General features: G+C 43.7%; 1 protein-coding gene across 3 annotated transcripts in view; it reads right to left on the bottom strand.

Annotated features, from left to right (window-relative positions):
* Positions 1-13,916, bottom strand: part of LOC115154547 (ectodysplasin-A) — a 69,774-nt gene extending 55,858 nt beyond the window's left edge. For 2 of the 3 annotated variants that reach the window (XM_029700857.1, XM_029700858.1), the window contains exon 1: positions 13,437-13,916. In XM_029700857.1, the coding sequence (XP_029556717.1) occupies positions 13,437-13,742 (306 nt within the window). In that variant the 5' untranslated portion in view covers positions 13,743-13,916. The remainder of the gene's footprint in view (positions 1-13,436) is intronic. The other variant, XM_029700856.1, reaches the window with a different exon arrangement.
* Between the last annotated feature and the right edge of the window lie 270 nt (positions 13,917-14,186).

Genomic DNA, 14,186 nt, shown 5'->3' with positions numbered 1-14,186 from the left:
GTCCTTGCTGGAAGGTGAACCTCCGTCCCAGTCTCAAATCTCTGGATGACTGAAAAGAATTTCCCTGTATTTAGTGCCATCCATCATTCCTTAAATTCTGACCAGTTTCCCAGTCCCTGCAGATGAAAAACATCCCCACAGCATGATGTTACCACCACCATGCTTCACTGTGGGGATGTTGTTCTCGGGGTGATGAGAGGTGTTGGGTTTGCGCCAGACATAGTGTTTCCTTGATGGCCAAAAAGCTCAATTTTAATCTCATCTGACCTGAGTACCTTCTTCCATATGTTTGGGGAGTCTCCTACATGCCTTTTGTCGAACACCAAACATGTTTGCTTATTTTTTTCTGTCCACTCTCCCATAAAGCCCAGCTCTGTGGAGTGTACGGCTTAAAGTGGTCCTATGAACAGATACTCCAATCTCCGCTGTGGAGCAAAGTACCGCTTGCTTGGTGGTGTTGCAGACTTTCAGAACAGGTGTATATATACTGAGATCATGTGACATTTTAATTTCACTTCACCAATTTGGACTATTTTGTATATGTCCGTTACATGAAATCCAAATACAAATCCATTTAAATTACAGGTTGTAATGCAACTAAATAGGAAAAAACGTCAAGGGGGTGAATACTTTTGCAAGGCACTGTATATATATATATACACTATATATATATATATATATATAGTGTATTACAGTCATCGTCCCGTGTCGGTCAACGAGGTTTAAGCTCGCTCTTTTGTTTGGGTACAGCCCAGTGTTTTTGTATACGTGTTTGTTTTGGGTGTATTAAAAACCCCTATTGTGTATTCCTGCATCTGTCTCCAAAATCCTTTATTCCAGCGTGACAGAATAACCCACCCGCAAAATGGAGACAGCAGGAAAGACTGAGCTGGTGACCATTGTAGGGACAGTACAGCACCACGAGGACTGTCTCTCCAGACTCGATATCGCCATGGACAGTGTGCTGGCAACCATCCTGCGCTTGGAGGGGAGTGTGCAGTCCTTCCAGTCTCCAGCACCAATTCCAGTACCAGCTCCCAGCACCAGCAAGATGCAATTGGTTACTTCTACAATACGACCTGTACCTCCCTCGCTACACTGGGGCTGTTTCCGAAAGAGACAGGGTTGCCACCATCATCTCGGCACTGACTGGATGGGCTCTGGACTTGGGTGCTGCGGTCTGGGAGATGGGTGGACCCGAGGTAGAGTCCTATGAGCGCTTCACCCTCTTCCGCTCAGTGTTTGATCATCCTGTGGAGGGCCGAGAGGAGGGTTAGCGTCTACTCTGACTACGCCAGGGATCTAGGACCGCCTCGGAGTTCGAACCTGGAGTTCCGGACCATTGCAGCCTCCACCGGATGGAACGAGTTGGCTCTGGTCACCGTTTTCTGCAGCGGACTGTGGGAGGAGGCACAGCTGGAGTTGGACAGCCTCCTGCGGTCCTGAAGAAGACCTGTGCGGAATTTGGAGCCCATGGCTACCCCAGCTCCGTGGCCATAGCCGATGGAGGTGGGCTCTGCACGTTTGCCCGAGGCAGAGCATAGGAGAAGGAGGAATATGGGCCTCTGCTTCTATTGGGGAGAAAGGGGTCATTTCTCCCCGACCTGCTCTCTATCCACTAGGAGGCAAGGAGGTGACAAGCCATGGAATTCTCCTGCGCCAACCCAGGTAGAAGGCAAGGTCTCCTCTCCTTGTCTGTCAAATCAACCAGTGTGTTTTCCCGTTAAATTCCCTGAGTACCACAGCCCTTCACTCCCGTTAGCTCTGATTGATTCCGGAGCTGCCGGGAATCTCTTAGATAGCACACTGGCCATTGCATTACGCATTCCTTTGGTTCCCCTACAGTCACACATTCCAGTTCGAGCCCAGGATAATCGTCCAATAGGGACAGGGCTCATACATCACTGTTCCTGTTTCTTTGATGACCCACGACACTCATTCAGAACAGATAACTTTCTTGATTTTAGACACCCCCATGCACCCCATTGTTTTAGGTCTCCCCTGGTTGAGTTTGCATAACCAGGTTATTTCCTGGTTCAAGAAGAGTCTGCTGGGTTGGTCGCAGGAGTGTCAGGGGAGGTGTATCTCAGTGTCTGTCAACACCACTATGGTGGAAAGTCCGGACTGTGCTCCTCAAGTGGATTTACTGGAGGAGTACCAGAATCTGCACTGGGTTTTTTCAAAGACCCAGGCTATACGCCTACCTCCCCATCGCCCCTGGGACTGTGTCATTGACCTGTTGTCTGACGCAACCCTCCCGAGAGGACATGTCTATATTCTCTCCTATGCAGAGACCGATACCATGGAGAACTATGTACAGGAGAGTCTCCAACAGAGTTTCATCCGCCCCTCTAAGTCACCAGCCTTCTCAAGCTTATTTTTTGTCAAGAAGAAAGATGGGGGACTGCGCCCCTGCATTGATTATCGAACACTGAACAAGGCCACCGTCAAGTTCAGCTATCCTTTACCTCCCTGCTGAGAGGAGGTCCCCAGCGGCTTCGTTGGACAGCGGAGGCGGAGAGGACGTTCGAGATGCTGAAGGCACGTTTCACCACTGCTCCTGTGTTGGCACATCTCGACCCCTCACTCCCCTTCATTGTCGAGGTGGATGCCTCCCAAGGAGGAGTCAGGGCAGTGTACGGGGCCAGATCTTCCGGGAAGTCATCGAACAAAGTCTCTCGGATATTCGGTTTCCGGTTTATAAATTTTTCAAATTTTTGTCATTTTTCCGCTGTCCCGGAAAATACCACCAGAGGGCGAATGTAATCATATTGCAAATGTACAAAACATCACCAATCACGACGTGGCCTTTTCTCCTAAACAGAAAAGACTTCGAAGACGAAACTTGGTGAACCATAGGTTTGGCATAATGGGCAGTTGGCCCCGAACAAGATGGAGTCGAGGCCTCGCTTTTTGAGTTAAGGCCATTTTTCTGGGATTAACTTCTTTGGGCTAGGGGGCAGTATTTTCACATCCGGATAAAAAACGTACCCAATTTAATCTGGTTACGACTCCTGCCCAGTAACTAGAATATGCATATAATTATTGGCTTTGGATAGAAAACACCCTAAAGTTTCTAAAACTGTTTGAATGGTGTCTGTGAGTATAACAGAACTCCTATGGCAGGCAAAAACCTGAGAAGATTTCATGCAGGAAGTGGCCTGTCTGACAAGATGTTGTTGTTCTTGCTTCTGTTTATTGAAGAGTCAGGATCTTAGCTGTAACGTGACACTTCCTACGGCTCCAATAGGCTCTCAGAGCCCGGGAAAAACCTGAACGATGACGAGGCAGCCTCAGGCTGAAACACATTATCGCCTTTTCCAAGTGGCCCATCAGAGGACAATGGAATTAGGCGCGTGCCCGATTGGACCCCGTGCAGTATTTTCCTTCGGCTGTTTAGCTAATTGCAGATTCCCGGTCGGAATATTATCGTTTTTTTACGAGAATAATGGAATAAAAATTGATTTTAAACAGCGGTTGACATGCTTCGAAGTACGGTAATGAAATATTTAGAAATCTTTTGTCACGAAATGCGCCGTGCGAGCGACCGTTATTTACCATTGGGATAGTGTCTAGAACGCACGAACAAAATGTCGCTGATGGAACATAACTATGGATTATTTGGGACCAAACCTACATTTGTTATTGAAGTAGAAGTCCTGGGAGTGCATTCTGACGAAGAACAGGAAAGGTAAGACCATTTTTGTTATAGTAAATGTGATTTTGGTGAAGGCTAAACTTGCCGGGTGTCTAAATAGCTAGCCCTGTGATGCCGGGCTATCTACTCAGAATATTGCAAAATGTGCTTCATCCGAAAAGCTATTTTAAAATCGGACATATCGAGTGCATAGAGGAGTAATGTATCTATAATTCTTAAAATAATTGTTATGCTTTTTGTGAACGTTTATCGTGAGTAATTTAGTAAATTGTTAGTAAATTCCCCAGAAGTTTGCGGGGGGTATGCTTTTCTGAACGTCACATGCTAATGTAAAAAGCAGTTTTTTGATATAAATATGAACTTGATTGAACAAAACATGCATGTATTGTATAACATAATATCCTAGGTGTGTCATCTGATGAAGATCATCAAAGGTTAGTGCTGCATTTAGCTGTCTTCTGGGTTTTTGTGACATTATATGCTAGCTTGAAAAATGGGTGTCTGATTATTTCTGGCTGTGTACTCTGCTGACATAATCTAATGTTTTGCTTTCGTTGTAAAGCCTTTTTGAAATCGGACAGTGTGGTTAGATTAACGAGAGTCTTGTCTTTAAATAGCTGTAAAATAGTCATATGTTTGAGAAATTGAAGTAATAGCATTTCAAAGGTTTTGAAAATCGCGCCACAGGATTCAACTGGCTGTTACGTAGGTGGGACGAATTCGTCCCGCCGGTCCTATAGAGGTTAAAGGTCAAAAACAAAAATAGAGCGCTAATTTCACCACTTCAAGTCAAAGTACATGAACCTACGGTGTCAGGAAAAAAAGAACCAGCCATTTATCTATCGTAATTTAAGAGAAATCGTACAATGTACAATTGGTTATGTTCAACAACAACAAAAACAGAAGGCGCTGTGAATTATGAGCCTGCTCTGAAATATGTGATAGTTGGCTTATAATCGAGTTGGAAAAAGTGGGTCTGGTGTCAGTTTCTATCAGTTTGGTGTCAGAATGATATCTAGTTGACTGATGGACGGTGACTTTCTGGCTGACTTTTGTCCATTTGCAATATGTTTAAACAGTGATAGACCATCACCAAAATGACATTCTGAAATCAACACCAATGAGCGATGGAGAGGAACCAGAATCACTGCCCGGCCATCCCGAGCTCATCGGGCCAGTCAATTTCCATTCCTGCAGTTTTTTTGAGCATGTCAAATTCGTGATGGTAAATGCCCATTGAAACATATTGCAAATGGACAGCCGTGCGCCTGGTGATTGGAACGGGTTACCAGGATAACATTTGTATAATGATTTTAAATGCCTTTAGGGGGTGCAAGGGGTCCATGGTTGGGTAGGGAGCACCCCCCATCCATGCCCATCCAATAGGGGGTGCCCCTAGTCATTTTGGACATTTTTCAGAAAATCGTTAAAAAACGACAGAGTCCCACTTCTCTCATGTCACCATCGAGCGATGGAGAGGAACCACTAGCACTGCCCGGCCATCTCGAGTTCATCAGGCCAGTCAATTATGCATTTCGGCAGTATTTTTGAGCATGCCAAATTTGTGATGGTAAATGCCCATTGAAACATATTGCAAATGGACAGTACATTTGCAATATGATTCAACAGTGATAAAACATCACCAAATGGACATGATGAAATCAACACAACGAGCGATGGAGAGGAACCACAGTCACTGCCCGGCCATTCCGAGTTCATCGGGCCAGTCAATTATGCATTTCTGCAGTATTTTTGAGCATGTCAAATTCGTGATGGTAAATGCCCATTAAAACATATTGCAAATGGACAGCCGTGCACCTGGTGATTGGAATGGGTTATCAGAAGCACATCTTAAAAATGATTTTTAATGCCTTTAGGGGGGAGCAAGGGGTCTACGGTTGGGTAGGGAGCACCCCCCCACCCGTGCCCATCCAATAGGGTGCGCCCCTGGTCATTTTGGACATTTTTTAAAAAATCATTAGAAAACAACAGGGTCCCACTTCTCCCTCATCATACATGACAAATAGACCATTTAGCTTGATTCATGGCTTAACATAGCTATATGTCATTTGGGCAGTATAAATGCCATTTGGACATGGTTCACTGACTTTTGGGTTTGGAAACCGACTTCCTATGATCGTACATGGCAAATGGACAAAGCATCCTGATTTGGCACATTCAATACTTTCATATGGCATTTGGCAACAACAAAAAAGAAGTGACTTTTGACTTCGACTTTTGAGTTCCTAAATTTTCTAAATTTTACTCTTGGGCCTTGACAAAACATCCTGATTTGGCACTTTCAATACTTTCATATTGCATTTGGACATTTCCTATTGCATTTGGCAATGGTTCACTGACTTTTAACTTGGACTTTTGACTTCCTATGAAATCATATTGCAAATGGACAAAACATATGCCTTATGGACAAGTAAAATAATAATAATAATATGACAATAAAATATGAACTGTTCATACAGTTCTTATACATGTATAATTGACATAAAAATCGAAAGAATTTCGAAAAACTGTCCAGAAAGCACTTTTTTAAGGCGGTGATAAGTTTTTGAAAAAGAATTCATATTTTCAAGATGTTACTCTTGGGTCTTGAGTTGTGTTACATTTGCAATAAGAAAATTTACGGTGGAGCGCGCTCACCATCTATTGGATTTTGCTGTGTGACACTTGGCATTTGCCATATGACATTTGCAATATGTTTTGAATGAAATGGCGTCCAAATGAGTGGTATTGTACATCGTGTATATGTTTTGTACAGTGCCAATAAGATCCCATTAATTTTTGTCCATTTCAGGGGGGTCTTCCCTTACTACTCTAAGTAGCTGAGCCACACCCAGAGGAACTACGATGTAGGGGACCGGGAACTCTTGGCGGTCAAGAAGGCTCAGAAGGCGTGGAGGCACTGGCTGGAGGGGTCCAAACACCCTTTCCTGTTGTGGATGGAGCACCGCAACCTGGTGTACATCAGGGCAATGAAGAGGCTAAACCCGAGACAGGCCAGGTGGGCTCTATTCTTCGCCAGGTTCCAATTCACAATTTCCTATAGGGCAGGCTCGAAGAATGTGAAGGCAGACGCCCTGTCTCGCCTCTATGACGCAGAGGAGAGGCAGGGAGAAGTGACCCCATCATCGCTCCGTGCCGCATCATCGCACCAGTGGTATGGGATGTGGACGCCGACATACGGCAGGCCCTGCGTACAGAACCCGCACCTGCACAGTGCCCAGAGAACCGTGCCTACGTGCCCACAGGTGTGCGGGACAGCCTCCTTTCCTGGGCGCACATGTGTCGGGTCATCCTGGGATAGGCGGTAACATCGCCTGCCTTACGGAGAAGTACTGGTGGTCCACCTTGGCTAGGGACGTCCGTGTTTACATCTCTTCCTGCTCCATCTGTGCTCAATCTAAGACATCCAGACACCTCCCTTATGGAAAGCTCCTTCCCCTGCCTGTTCCACAACGACTCTGGTCTCACCTCTTGGTGGACTTTGTCACTGACCTTCCCCCTCCCAGGGGAACACCACTATTCTTGTTGTTGTGGACCAGTTTTCCAAAGCTTGTCGCCTCCTTCTTCTGCCTGGGCTTCCGTCGGCCATGCAAACTGCGGATGCTCTTTTTACGCACGTCTTCCGGGCACTATGGGATCCCGGAGGATATTGTGTCAGATCGTGGCCCTCAGTTCACCTCACGGGTATGGAAGGTATTCATGGAATGCCTGGGGGTCACGGTCAGTCTCACCTCTGGTTATCGGCCTCAAGCAAATGGGCAGGTGGAGAGGGTCAACCAGGAGGTGGGCAGGTTCCTGCGGTGTTACTGTCAGGATCGGCCAGGGGAATGGGCTCAGTACGTGCAGAATTCCCTCCGCCATTCCTCCACTAACCTCACCCCAACACACACTAGAAAGGAGTATCAGCTGGCCCTGGCACCTTGGCATCTGAGCCAGACCGAGGCTCCTGTGGTGGACGAGTGGTTTCAGTGCGCTGAGGAGATCTGGAACGCTGCACACACTCATCTCCAGCGCGCCATGTGTCGGCACAAGGAACAGGCCGACCGCCACTGCAGTGAGGCGCCTGTTTTCTCCCCAGGCGACCGGGTCTGGCTCCCCACCCGGAACCTGCCCCTCCGCCTGCCCTGCCTGAAGCTGAGCCTGCGGTTTGTGGGGCCTTTTAAAGTCCTGAGGAGGGTTAATGAGGTAACGTACCGTTTACAACTCCCTGTTGATTACCGCATTAACCCAACCTTTCATGTGTCTCTCCTCAGGCCAGTGGTGCCTGGTCCCCTCGCAGAGGCTGGACCCAGTGACACCCCACTTCCTACTCTGGACATCGAGGGAGGTCCGGCGTACTCGGTCCGGGAGGTCCTGATTCGAGGCATCGCAGGGGTCTCCAGTACCTCAAAGACTGGGAGGGGTACGGCCCAGAGCAGCGGTGCTGGGTTCCTGCGGTGGACATCCTGGTCGCTTTGCTGACCAGGGATTTTCACAGACCGACCCGCATCGCACCCCTGGTGTCGTCTGGGGGGGGGGGGGGGGGGATACTGTCACGGATCCCCCCAGCACTGATGCTCATGCTGTTCACCAGTTCCGGAGGTCTACGTCATAGGCTTTCTAGGCTTCACTGAACAGGATTCATTATCATCAACCCCGGACTTTCTTGTCTGGTCACACACACCTGGATCCCATTTCCCCTGATTAGTATGTTATATATGTGCCCTCTGTTCCCTCTGTCTTTGTCAGCTATTGTTCCCATGTCCGTTGGTGGTGCGAGTACCTATGCGTTGGTGCAGCTGTTATGCTGCGTGCAATATATATTTTGTATTACGGGTATCCGTGTTGGTCAACAAGGTTTGCCCTCGCTCTTTTGTTTGGGTACAGCCAAGTGTTTTTGTATACGTGTTTGTTTTGGGTGTATTAAAAACCCCTATTGTGTATTCCTACCCCTGTCTCCAAAATCCTTTCATTTTCTTCCATATTGTTATAGTGTTCTTAACTATGAAGTTGTTAATGTTCTTAGATTTATCCTTTGAAAATCGACACCTAAAAAGATTCTGGGGACAGTATGCACCCATTGTTCCTCTTTAACCTCTCTAGGGTATGTGGGACGAAATCGTCCCACCTACTCAACAGCCAGTGGAATCCCGTGGCGCGATATTCAAATACCTTAGAAATGCTATTACTTCAATTTCTCAAACATATGACTATTTTACACCATTTTAAAGACAAGACTCTCGTTAATCTAACCACACTGTCCGATTTCAAAAAGGCTTTACAATGAAAGCAAAACATTCGATTATGTCAGCAGAGTACCCAGCCAGAAATAATCAGACACCCATTTTTCAAGCTAGCATATAATGTCACATAAACCCAAACCACAGTTAAATGCAGCACTAACCTTTGATGATCTTCATCAGATGACACTCCTAGGACATTATGTTATACAATACATGCATGTTTTGTTCAATCAAGTTCATATTTATATCAAAAACCAGCTTTTTACATTAGCATGTGACATTCAGAACTAGCATACCCACCGCAAACTTCCGGTGAATTTACTAAATTACTCACGATAAACGTTCACAAAAAACATAACAATTATTTTAAGAATTATAGATACAGAACTCCTTTATGCAATCGCTATGTCCGATTTTAAAATAGCTTTTCGGCAAAAGCACATTTTGCAATATTCTGAGTAGATAGCTCGCCATCACGGGCTAGCTATTTTGACACCCACCAAGTTTGGCACTCACCAAACTCAGATTTACTATAAGAAAAATTGGATTACCTTTGCTGTTCTTCGTCAGAATGCACTCCCAGGACTTCTACTTCAATAACAAATGTTGGTTTGGTTCAAAATAATCCATAGTTATGTTCAAATATCCTCTGTTTTGTTCTTGCGTTTAATACACTATCTGAACGGTGATGCGCGGACGCGTATCGTGACAAAAAATTTCTAAATATTCCATTACCGTACTTCGAAGCATGTCAAACGCTGTTTAAAATCAATTTTTATGCAATTTTTCTCATAAAAAAGCGATAATATTCCGACCGGGAAACCCTGTTTTCGTTCAAAGACTCTAAATCTAAAATGGACTCTTCACGTGCACCGCGCCCCCGTCTCATTGTTCTCAGATCGACCACTTACCAAATGCGCTACTGTTTTTCAGCCTGGGACACCAGAGTCATCATTCAATGTTCTGACGCCTTCTGAGAGCCTATGGGAGCCGTAGGAAGTGTCACGTTACAGCAGAGATCCTCAGTTTTCAATAAAGAGAGTGTAGAAGGCCAAGAAATGGTCAGAGAGGGCACTTCCTGTAAGGAATCTTCTCAGGTTTTTGCCTGCCATATGACTTCTGTTATACTCACAGACACCATTCAAACAGTTTTAGAAACTTTAGGGTGTTTTCTATCCAAATCAAACAATTATATGCATATTCTAGTTTCTGGGCAGTAGTAATAACCAGATTAAATCGGGTACGTTTTTTATCCGGCCGTGCAAATACTGCCCCCTACCCTAGAGAGGTTAATGCATTTGACTATATGTCGTAAGTTTTAGCAAAGGGGGCATTGAGTTTTGAATATTGGCCAGGTATATCAGGAGATGATCTACAAATAAGTTTAGTTTATATTCATGTTTACCAATACTGATACCTGTTACGTTTGGGTCCTGTCTTTCTGCAAGCGGTTCAACTGCCATTGTAAACAGGAGGGGGGAGAGGGGACATCCCTGTCTTGCGTCCCTTTCTAATGCAATTTCATCAGATAATGTATTATTTGTGTATATTTTTTGCTTTAGGACATTTATACAATATTTGAATGACATGTATTTCAGCTGAAAAGTTGAAAGCTTCCAAAGTTTTGAGTAGAAAAGGTCATTCAAGACGGTCAAAAGCCTTTTCGGCTTTAACAGACATTATTGATTAATCTATATCTTGGTTTTTTTGCTTTTTGTATTAAACTGAAAAATGTTCTTGTATTTGTTTGTGTCTATTTGTAATAAACCCTGTTTGATTGATAGGTATCAAGTCTGGTAAGATTTTGCCATTCTATTGCTTATAAGCTTTGTTATTATATTATTGTCACAATTGATTAAACTTATGGGTCTATAATCAGCAGGGGACTCTCCAGATTTTCCTGGTTTTAATTTAACTGAAATAACGGTTTGATACATGGAACTAGGAAGTACTGAATTGAGTGACGTGTGTTGTCATTTGTGTAAATAGGGGGCCTACTTTGAATAGAATTCTATGGGAAAGCCATCCATTTACTGCTATATGATTGCTCAATATTAGTCTCCTTCGAAAATAGTTGCATGTGATTTGGAACATACAGTTGATGTATATTAGCTGCTGGTGGAGAGGGGGAGGAGGTTGAATGGGGTTGAAGTGTTGCAGTGGTGGTTCTGTGAATTACCCTGATATGATGAGTAACCTTGCCTGAGACCTGGAGACTTGTTTTAGTTCCCAAGGCTAATACCATTGCCTAGACTTTAGCTCTGTAGGCTAACACGGTCTTAAGTCATGAGGTTAGAAACTGTTTGAGAGGGAGAAGCAATGAACATGTGCTATTGTGTCCAGTCTCATGCAAGAGGTAAATCCCTTTATGATATAAAAAGCTTTCACCTTCAAAATAATACTCAACAGGAAACAATTTTGGCTTTCTTGACTCATTTCTTTAGTTAGCAGTAACTCTTAGTCTCTCCTCTGTTTTCTAAACATACCGAAAGACACAAAATGTTTTGTTTGAATGGATAGCTTCCCATAAGAAAGAACATAACATCTGTGTAACCACTAGCTACACCCTCAAGTTAATCTAAATAGAAGCAGGTGCATATCATGGCAAACATCATTGACAATTATGGACATTCTAACATTCTTTCCTAACTCCCTTGCAAGCAGAACAAAATGTGTAATAGTCTTGACACCTGTCCCCAGTAACAAATATGGCCTGAGGCCCACTGTTCCTTTGAAATCATTCCAAATAACTCTATTAAAACCTACAGCTAAAATAAGCACATTGTTCTTGACCACACATCTACAGTTCACCATCAGGGATGTTTACTTATGTTTTATGAGCTTGAGTGGTGGGTATTACAAAAGATTATGTAAAATGACAGTCCCTAACCTCTAACTACAGCCCTCAGATTGAACCCTGACCATATCCCCTCTGGATGGTTCTTTGGTTCAGGTTGGGCCTTTGCTTGAATCTATGGTAATAAGGACCCAATACAATTTACACTACAGACAAATACAAACAACAGAAACAATACACACATCCGTAATCACATCTTTCACAGATATTTCCAAATACAGATATTTCCAAATATAGACATTTCCAAAATCTCTGACTTCAAATATTTGCCTGTCTCTTAACATTTACAGCCATGAGTACATTCTCCCACAAAGATACATTTTAATGGAGTTGAGTAATTGTGTGGATGTTATTAATTGCGTGCACAATGTTGCTATTAAGGTAATATCCTGTAAGAAATCTCATACTCCAACAGAGCACACAGTTTGATTTAATAGTGATGTTGAGAGTTGGCACTGGATCTTTTGTGGAGCTAACTCTGCTAGCCAGAGATTTCACACTGAGCTCTGGAGACAAGCCACAATGCCTGGGGAAGTTGAAATGATGAAGCGGGGGGTCATTTACCTGCTTTAGTTAATTTACAATCTCATTTGGGATTTTTGAAGTGTTTTTCTCTAAATAAACCTCAATGAATAAACCATCCACAGGCCTACAAAAAACATAGTGATTGAACTTAAAAGCTGAGGATTTTTTTTGTTGGTACTATGGTCATCTTTAGATATGAGCAACCAGTTGTGTTGCAGCGCGTTGCAAGGTCAAAGACAACAATGTGGATTCTGGAGAATTCAGAGCGACATGATCACAAACAAACCAATAAACTTTTCTCATCTCCTCTGATTATAACATAGATGAGGGCCAGATGGATCTTAACATTGCAGAATTGTTGGTGTAATTTATGTGTAATTGAAAGGCATCCACTTAGTCTCATTTTACTGCCATGATGTTTCTGTGCAGCAGTATTTTTAACATGGCTGACCATGCTCCTTTCAGGATTTGATTCCAGTAACAACTCAAATGGCCCCAGGTTTTTTCTGAAGTCAATTAAGAAATTGTAAGGCATTATAATATGCCAATGCATTAAAATGTGAGAGTGGCTTGTTAATACTTGGAGGGGATGGGTGGAATCTTACTGTGCCACATGCTGATGGCATGCAGGCAGTATTCTCTACTGTAGATGTCTGCTCATCTCAACATGCACCATCAGGTCACTTAAACCATACACTCACTATTCAAATCCTCGCCAAACCACTTTGGAAAAAATACTTTCACCAAAAGCATTATTAACCATTATCCATCTCAAGCAACAATAAACAATTGGGCACCTCAACCTTGAAACTATGCTCTGTATAGCTATACTGCCAACATGCAACTAGACTGTATCATAATAAAACAAAGCCTAAGTAGTCCTTATCTGAGAAACACTGACCAATATACTGTATTATTGCGTCTGATCAAGAACAATTTAAAGTTTCTAACTGATGGCAGTAAATATTAATCATACACATCCTTTCATCGGAATTGACAGAAATTGCCACATGTTGTTTCAACATCCCACAAGTGAAAATAATTTGGTGTGGGCTACACCTTGGTCCTCTTATGTGTATTTATATGAATTCTTACCAAATGTAAATATATGTTTAGTGTTATTACGCTATTAAAGAGCCGATGATTAACCTACCTGTGGCTGTAGATCAGTTGGGTAGCTGATATCCAACAGCTGGAATACTGGAGAATATCGGTCATTCATATCGTCTGCGGCCGGTGACACTGTCTCCTCTCTGTTCTTCTGGAGAATCTCGCGTTTCACCTCGGATCTCAGGTCCAAATAACAGAAAAGCGTTACTAGATGCAATGAAAGGGATAAGACGAAGAATCCCAGGAAGATTTTACAGTTGTTACAATGTTTCCTGCAAATGCAAGTAGACTCTTTCAAGTCAATCTCCTCTATGTGTGCAAACTTTTCAGACATAGATTTAGGTGCCATGTCTAAATACTTTCAGTCGTTGCTATTTCAGCATACTAGGCTTTTGTCTATGATGCTATGGCCCTAACCTGAGCTGTCTGATGCTCAAACGTTCGCACATCGACAGTTATCTCCATCCACATCAAGGCAGGGGGACGGTACCGTAACCCAAACTCATACCGTAACTTAAAGCAATCCCTTTCGAAAGATCCGCCCCTCTTGTATCTGATTGGGCAGCGCCTATTAAGTGCCACTCCATTGAAACTACAGTGACGAACGCTGCCCGGGTCGTGTGGCTTGATAGATCGGCCAAAACCAGAACATCCCACCACTGGCCACATTACGTCGTTTCAACGTTGAAATGTGGATCATATTTGGTTGAGACGTTGATCAACGAGATTTCAACCTTTATTTACCCACTCATAAAGGACATACAGAGTTTGTTGAATTCCTAATGTGTTATCA

Source organism: Salmo trutta, chromosome 19 (assembly GCF_901001165.1).
Source record: "Salmo trutta chromosome 19, fSalTru1.1, whole genome shotgun sequence".
NCBI lineage: Eukaryota > Metazoa > Chordata > Actinopteri > Salmoniformes > Salmonidae > Salmo > Salmo trutta.
Note: the sequence above shows the minus strand (reverse complement) of the source record. Positions and strands in the feature narration are given on the sequence as shown.